Source organism: Triticum urartu, unplaced genomic scaffold (assembly GCF_003073215.2).
Source record: "Triticum urartu cultivar G1812 unplaced genomic scaffold, Tu2.1 TuUngrouped_contig_6513, whole genome shotgun sequence".
Classification (NCBI taxonomy): Eukaryota; Viridiplantae; Streptophyta; class Magnoliopsida; order Poales; family Poaceae; genus Triticum; species Triticum urartu.
The window spans coordinates 1,072-9,773 of NW_024117280.1; the positions used below are offsets into that span (position 1 = coordinate 1,072).

Genomic DNA, 8,702 nt, shown 5'->3' on the forward strand with positions numbered 1-8,702 from the left:
TTGCAGAGGTCATCGACTTCGCCACGCAGCTCTGCGGTTTCGTCACGGTGCTGCAGAAATTCGCCCTTCATGGCCAGGAGTTCGGCGATTTCCGACTCGTCGATACTGGCCTTGCCACGCCCCATCTTGGCTAAGTAATTCAGAAGGGAATTTTACCCCCAGGACTTGCCCGGGAATCGGATCTGAATACTCAACCCTGCCGCCGCCGCTCGAGATCGCCACCAGAACAGCACCACACGCCGCCGACCTGGGATTTTACCGAGTGAGCGATTTGCTCAGACAAGTCAAGCTCGACGTGGTGCCAACGAATGGGTCTACCGCCACCAGCGCCACCTACACCGCCGCCAACGCCACCTACACCGTCGCCGTCGACGAAAGAGGGAGGGAAGGGTGGGAAATCACCGCCGCAGCTCCGATCTGCTGCGTCACCGAGGAAAACCTACGCTCATGATACCAATTGGCACACCCTAATTGAGGAATTGGGAAGGATTCGATCTAGATCACACGAACAAATGGGGAAAGTAGGCACCCGCTAGGGTTTCTGTATTACTATGAGATATATGTTTGAGTAATGAAATGGTCTCATGAAAAACGATGCATTACAAGACGTTGGGAGCGAGCTTTACAACCCAGCTGGCACAGGGTAACGGCTATAGTGCCGTAGATGAAACGCTACAGGAACCTACAACCCAGCTGGCACAGGGTGACGGCTATAGTGCCGTAGATGAAACGCTACAGGAACCGGCTGAAACGGTACAGTGAGACGGCGAGCATCGCGAGCCGTCCAATCGTCGGGTCGAGGGTGAATCTGGGCCAGACGTTAACTGAAGAAGAGATACACTTGTTAACTGAAGATGCAGGGCTGACATCTGCCCTCCTCCGCCTCTCGCCAGCAGCCGAATCCGTCGGCGGCCGGGGGCGGCACCGACAGAGAGGCTGTGCTTGCCCTGTGGAAGAATGCATCTCAGCACATGAGGCGGGGAACGCACGCAAAGGCTATTCGGATCCTTCAAAAGGCCGTGGACAAGCTCGGAGGACTGGGGTCATCGCCGCCGATCCTCCTCCACGCATACAGCACCGCGCAACAGCTGACCGCCGCAATCACCGCCGACAGAAAGATCCGGGCACGCCATTTCAAGTCGGCGATCGAGGCCTCTAGGCGGGCTACCGAGATTGCGCCGGACTCGGTCGCGCTCGCCCACTCCTACGCCACCCTTCTCCTAGGAGCCTCCAGGGACATGGACGATGTCGACGCCATCGTTGCCTTCCCGAGTATCATCGCCGAGTGCGAGCGCGGGATCCAAATTAAGGAACCGTCGGACCTCGCGCTCTATGATCTTGGTCAGAGGGACTCCGAGCACCTGACCACAGATGTTCTTGCTGCCCTGAGCGAGTTGAAACAGCTTGTATCGGAAGATCTGCAGGGAATGAAGAGATACAAAGAAACCAAACTGAAAATTGTTGACTTTCAGAAGCAGCAGCACGTGGCTGCCTCCGACTCGCCGCCACTCATAACTGGACATTGTGCTGATCAGAGGAAAGATAGCCTCGAACAATCCTACGAGGTTATAAATGATTCCGGGAATTGTGCAGATAGGGAGGCATCAGTGGAAATGTATGCTATTCACTAGCTTTTCACTCTTTAGAACTTTGATTAGAAAATACTTCTAAGTTCTGTTACTGATAGTGATTGCTTTGCTTCTTCTTCAGTATAAGCAACATGAACAAATACAGGCAGCAATAAAACTATCTTTGTTGTCAACATCACTGGTTTCCTTTTGGCTCTGCACATTCATGTTTGAATGGCTTTAGTCTATTTGTTCATGTGAACTTTTGCAGTCAGCCTCAGCTTGATTCTGATGACTTCGGCTGCAGCCTTTCAACAACTGACGCTCACCCAGATGAGCAAGAGGAAGAAACTCAAGCAGAGGAAACTGTGGAGAAGGTAAATCCAAAACATTTTTCAGAACAAACCAGAAGTACTTCAGCACCTTCTGAATGTGAGTGCCTTCTGTACACTGGACACTTTGTTTCTTTGAAGCGTGCTATGTCAAATTGCACCAGCATCACAATAATCCTAGCAGTTTATTGGTGTCCTTTCCTATACGTAAGTGTCAAGAAGTGATAGAGTACTTGTCATTTAAGTTGAGTAAATTGGTAGCATTCTTTTCTCACTATGGTATATAAACACCTCTATGAACAGTCATTCATAGTACAGAAAATTGATTGAGTGCCTGAGCACAACTTAAAGATTGTGAAATACTATAACAGATTTATGTGCAAATTGATCATATTTGAATTGTGTTACCGAATCATTACTGAGGATGGTCATGCATGACAACCTTGCATGTTTTCATCTGCAACCTCCCAGCTCACGAGATTTATGTGTTTTGGACATTGACATGTCCCAAAATTCAGTTAATGTAAACAACCTACTTTTTTGGTGAAGAGGGGTTGCAATAGTTATTGAAGTATGTATAACAATCGTTTACCTTTTCTTGTTCACTATAGCCATGTCCACATATTCCCGTTTTCTTTTTCTGTGCCCACACATTATCCTGTGGATGGCAAACGCAAGCTTGTTATAAATGGATTGTATGCTAGATATTTTCTTGCTGTTATTTTCATCTGAACATATTTAAAGCTGTTACCTTTATATTCAGTTGCTGCCGCAATCCAATCAGAAATTGAACGCATCCAGGACCAGGATGATAACGATTGTTACAGACGTTTCCTAGAAGACCTGCGCCAAAGCATTGCTACACCAGTACTGTCTTTTTGCTGCTGATTTCCTTCTTGCTTCTCAACAAGCTAATATCTTGGTCCTTGAACAGCGACAGATAGTGCATATATCCATTCAACAACCAATTAGCATCATAATAACCCATATGCTGTGTTTCTCTCAAAACAAATAACCCAGATATTGTGTTAATGTGTTCTCTTATTGCTAGTTCACTATAGATGCTTAGCTGTTATTCATATATCACAGAACATGCTTTCCTCGTGCCCACCATGTAATTTAAGTAGTTTATGCTGAACAATTCTATGTAAGGCTTAATTGTATCGTGATATCGTATTACCCTGATAAATAAGAGTTGGTTTATCACAAACAAAACTTTGATGCCTTAGGAAATAGAGAAGATTAGTTCAGGGAAAAAATAGTCTGTACAAACTGACTCTAATATAATCAATACAACAATATGTAACGAAGCTGGTAAGAGCTGCAATTACAAGCTATTAAAATGATCTATAGAAGCAACAACTTATACGGATATATCGCCGCAAAAAACAAACAAAAAACTTGTACGGATATATGTTTGATCAGGACCTATGATACTATGTCTTCTTCCATATTGCTCTACTGTTGTTGTACATTTATAATTGCATCCTTCATATCAACAGTATGCTACGATAATTGTATCCTTCATACCAATAGTAGCTACGATATCAACAGTATGTATAATTGTATCCTTCGTACCAACAGTATGCTACGATATTAACACCACCTAGTCTCTTTGTCATCTTAGTTGTTTACAATAATCTTTTGAGATTATGATCCCTCTACTACAGTTGCAGCATGTATTACAAATGGGGAAGTAGTTCATGGGTCTGGTCTTAAAAGTGATGATGACGACAAGAGTTGTCTCTTGAATGTGATTATCCAGGTAACTATCCGATTTATGACACATGCATCTATGATTTGTTTCACATAATGACAATTATTCTTCTCTACATTCAGTCATTATGGCATTTAAGGGGATTCCGAGATGAGCTGCTCAAAACATCGTCACGCTATAAATATGTTGGAGATCCTGCCGCTGTTTCTTGTGTTGTATGTGCGTTATGTCATATTTTTACCGAGTTGAGCAAAGTATCTAAGGGGGAAGGAGAGGCTGTTGCACCTACTTCTTTGAGGATGGCTTTGAGCATCTCATTCCCCGCTGAGAAGTTAATTCGGATGGTATATTTCTGTCTTTTTTTCATAGTAGTTTTGTGCGTACACATATTTATACATCATTTTGTTATCGGACTGATCACTTTATCTACAAATGACTCCTTTGTCTATCTGATACTCTTTGACCATGATCAGGGACAAATGAATGATGCATCTGAGGTATTGGAGGCAATCTTAAGACGCATGCATGATTCATACACTTATCGTGCTGACTACCATGCTGAATCTCACGAGCACAATTGTAGTGGCTCATGGGATTGTGCAAACAAGGATTGCATTGCACACACTATATTTGGTGCAGACGTCCATGAAAGAATGATCTGCTACAATTGTGGGTTAGAGTCTAGACAACAAAAATATACATCATTTCTCCATTATATCAATGATTGTTCACTTAATTATGCAATGGTTAGTTGTGTTCTTCTACTGGTTTATTGTATTCTGTACTTTATGGTTGCTGATATGTTGTGCCTGGGTTTATTGTTTGTTCCATGGTACAGAGGATCTGTCCAGGCAATCCATTTGATGATATTTTGAAGGCTGTGATGATGGATGTCCACAGAACTTGTGATCCTGATGTGGGTGGCTGTGGAAAATCAAATCATATGAGCCACAGTCTCTCTAGTTCCCCTCATGTTTTCACAGTTGGTAAATGTCTTTCTTTTCGATATATATATATATATATAGGAAAATGGTTGTGTACTCCTGGCAGTACGTACTCCCGCTCCTCATATACCACATAGATGAATCTTTTATATCTTTTTATTATTTTTAATATACTTCATTAGTAATTATTATATATATATATATATATATATATTTGGTCTGGAGATTCTAACAGACATTTGGTCATGTAGTACTCTTAACTTTTTGCATAGTGCTTTGCTTAATGTTTTTTAGGATTTTGCCTGCTGAAAAGGTTCTTGAGTCACCAAGCCGTGTCAAGACATCTTAGTGTCTGACTAGTCGGCGGCTAGCTTGGACTGATCGAACCTTTTTTTTTCGAGAAAACGCAAAAGACCTTGCGTTTCTTTTCATTGAAAAGGTAGGGGGTCAGTTACAGTCGTCCTAGGACGAATAAAGCGAGAATCAGATACAAGGCTCAGTGCACATCCCATGTAGGGGGGAGGACTGATCGAACCTAGTCGAGTGTCTAGTTTGGTGGGCTTCAGAAAAACAGAGGGAGGGGGGTTATTAGTCAAGTACCAGCAGCAAACCACCATTGCAGCGCAGGCTAGTGGGCTAGGCCGTCGATGACTAAAAAACGTTTGCTGCTGCGCACAGAATTGATCATTCAACTATAAAATCTGCTTGTATGCTCTTTTGTTAATGGGATTATTGATCAACATGAATCTCTTCTTACCCGTTTAACTTTTGTTTTTAGCTTTGGGATGGCAGACTGGAAATGGGAGTGTGAGGGACATGCTACCTCATATTTTGGCTGCCCTTGGGACAGAGATAGATTTGGGCGTTATCTACCCTGGTGCAAGTCGACGGAGCAAACACTCCCTGGTGTCAATGGTAGGCCTATAAAAGACCCCTCCTTGCTCTTCCAAAATTACAGACTGCTTAGTGAAATGTGTTTTGTTTGTAAAACAGATCGATGTATGCAGGTATCTGTTTCCTGTTATACTGATACGATCAGACTCATCAGACACTTAACATGGCCTGGTTTGCTGTTTTTGCATGCAGGCTTGCTTCTACAGCCAGCGCTATATCTGTTTTGCTATCGATGGCGAGCACTGGGTCCTGTATGATGACCAGACTGCTGAGGTAACCAGATATAAGCGCTGCACCTACTAAAAGTGAAGGTTTTTCCTGATTTTTCGCTTACTATGACCTGGCTTTTGGTCTGTCCAGGTTGTTGGTGATTGGATTCAAGTGCTCAGTATGTGCGAGGAAAAGGAAATGCAACCTCTGCTTCTTTTCTTCGAAGCTGCAAATTGATTGATTGTTCTTCTGCCGAAAAGTTTTGGCTTAAGGAAGGATGTTGATTTGACGTGAAACATTGGGATGCTCTTTGTAATTTTGAAAAAATAGTCTAGTTAAATTGTTAACTGTGTCTATTTTATAACTTATGGTTTAAGATTGGTCCACGCCATCTCGTCTAAATCGCTCATATAGAACTCGCCGAGTTGTCTCCCAACTTGCCGAGACCCTCATTGTGCTCTACATCAATATCAATCCCATATAATCATGAGTAGGGTTATTAACTGCATCACGGGTCTGAAAACTTGTACCCCTTGTTCGTTTGATAGGTCATGTTCCACTGCCAAACAAAACAGGTGCGACTACCGTACTTTTGGGAGGTACCTGGTGAAATATCCTCCACATTGCTCATATACTCGTGAATACAATTAGTACCCTAATCACTTGTGACTAAGACAAAACCCACAAAGTTGTCCTTCTAATCTCCCTAGTTTTTTTGAGGATCTAATCTCCCTAGTTTTGATGGTTGATGACAACGTAAAATAGATTGTTAACATAAAATGTTTTGGTTTCTTTCGATATAGAGTTTTCTCCCTAGATTTGTCCACAATTGAAATTTCTGCTTTTGAATACACAAAATGGACAAAATAGAATTGAAAGAGCTCCCACCATATCTTTAGAAGCGGAGGGTGCAAAGTGTGCAAGCTATGAAATATAAACAATTTTTGCACTAGTGTGTACCATGGCGTAAGAAGATTTGATATAGAACATGGCAATATATAATCATGGAGAGATAGATTGGTCAAGATACGACAACTATAAAAGTACTCAACTTAGATCCACGATTCTCAACTAAGCATAACAACACATAGTCTGAAACATACGATAAATAATGAGTAGCAAGTCATGACACACAAATAAAGTACGGTGCAAGATTATTAAAAGAGTTTCACAAACTCAAATAAGAAGTAAATCAAGGAGCGGGAGCTTGTGATCATGCAACTCCCAACAAAATAAAATCCCGCAGAAACCGAATAGAACTTAATTATCCCCGTTCTGGTATCAAGACACCAAAAGGGTAAGGATTTGAATGGACCGTTTTGAAGGAAATTATATTAAAACTTGGATTTCATGAAAATTGGGTCAATTTAATAATGCAGTGCGTGTCCACTGATGAGTATCAGGTTCATTTTAACTCTAAAGAAAGTGAGAGTTTAAGCCTACGAGAGGATCAAGACAAGGGGATCATTTGTTTCCCTATCTGTTCTTGTTATGTAGGGAGGGTCTAGCTACTCTTTTAGTGCATGCGAAGGAGAGCATTAATATTTCTGGAGTTAAGGTTTGCAGAGAGGCCCTTCTATTACCAATCTTCTATTTATTGATGACTTTTTGATCCTTATGAAAGCTAATTCACAAAATGTAAGTCTTTAAAATTGATTTTGGATTCTTATTGTGCGGCCCCGGGGCAATTGGTGAGTGGAAAAATCAAGCATCTTCTTTAGCTCCAGTTTGGGAGTGGAGACTCGAGAACAAATTTGAACCATTTGTTATATCATGACAGAGGCTCTCAGTGATAGATATTTGGGCGATTTGGGCTTGCCTGTCTCCATGGGTATGGAGAAATCAGATTGTCTTCAATATCTCGTTGATCGAATTAATATGAGAACTAATGGACGGAAATAAAGATGATACCCATTGGAGGGAAGGAAGTTCTCCTCAAATCTGCCGTACAAGCTATTCTCGCTTATGCTATGTAAACCTTCAAAATTCCTAAACAAACTTGCGAAGGAATAACTGACATGAAGCCGTGTTAATGGTGGCGAGACGAGGACAATCAAAAGAGGATGTTACGCAATCTCGGATCTGCTATCACCAGCGTTTCCGACCCACATGCGTCAACCAGGCCCAATCGAAGAGCAACACTGACTTATGAGAGGCCTTGGGCCCTCTCCCCCTGAAAGACTAGCTTGTTAGGAGGGGACACCCCCGGCCTTATAAGTCGTGTTATGTCTCCCCCCACAACTGGTGTGGGACTAAACCCAACAATCTCCCCCTCACACATCGGTCACCCATGGGCCCGCTAACACCAGTGTTTCCAGCCCACCAACCATGACCGACTACCCGTGAGTCCAACGAGATTTATTCCGGGCACCTGGGCTCTGATATCAATTGTTATGCAATCTCGGGTCCTCTATCACCAGTGTTTCCGACCCACATGCGTCAACTAGGCCCAACCGGAGAGCAACACTGACTTATGAGAGGCATTGGGCCCTCTCCCCCCAAAAGACTAGCCTGTTAGGAGGGGACACCCCGCCCTTATAAGTCGTGTTATATCTCCCCCCACAACCGATGTGGGACTAAACCCAACAGAGGATACATTGAATGGTTGGTTGAAGATGTGTGTTCTTAAGAGCCAAGGGTGTATGGGATTTCATGATATCTAGTGCTTTGATCTCACGATGTTGGCATAACAAGTGTGGCATCTTCTAGATAATCCGGATTCTTTATGCGTAACAATTTTGAGAGCCAAATATTTTTCCAATGGCGATTTGTTGAATGCTAAGTTAAAAAGGGATATGATGGCGAAAGTTAGTTCTCTTAAGCATGGTCATATTTGGAGGGTTGTTTGTAGGGGAACGTAGCAGAAATTCAAAAATTTCTACGCATCACCAAGATCAATCTATGGAGTAATCTAGCAACGAGGGGAAGGAGAGTGCATCTACATACCCTTGTAGATCGCTAAGCGGAAGCGTTCAAGAGAACGGGGTTGAAGGAGTCATACTCATCGTGATCCAAATCACCGGAGATCCTAGTGCCG

The 8,702-nt window shown here is 42.8% G+C and overlaps 1 protein-coding gene across 2 annotated transcripts; it reads left to right on the forward strand.

Annotated features, from left to right (window-relative positions):
* The first annotated feature begins 2,995 nt into the window (after positions 1-2,995).
* LOC125530716 (inactive ubiquitin carboxyl-terminal hydrolase 53-like) lies at positions 2,996-6,020 on the forward strand. Of its 2 annotated transcripts, none has more exons than XM_048695114.1 (7): positions 2,996-3,665; positions 3,740-3,961; positions 4,091-4,363; positions 4,456-4,603; positions 5,340-5,476; positions 5,648-5,728; positions 5,816-6,020. In XM_048695114.1, exons 2-7 carry the CDS (start codon positions 3,917-3,919, stop codon positions 5,900-5,902), a joined length of 771 nt encoding a protein of 256 aa, XP_048551071.1. In that variant the 5' UTR covers positions 2,996-3,665; positions 3,740-3,916; the 3' UTR covers positions 5,903-6,020. The 2 variants fall into 2 exon arrangements, with proteins under 2 accessions (XP_048551071.1, XP_048551072.1); XM_048695115.1 differs by having other exon boundaries at positions 2,997-3,665; positions 4,456-4,586; positions 5,816-5,968.
* Positions 6,021-8,702: the final 2,682 nt, after the last annotated feature.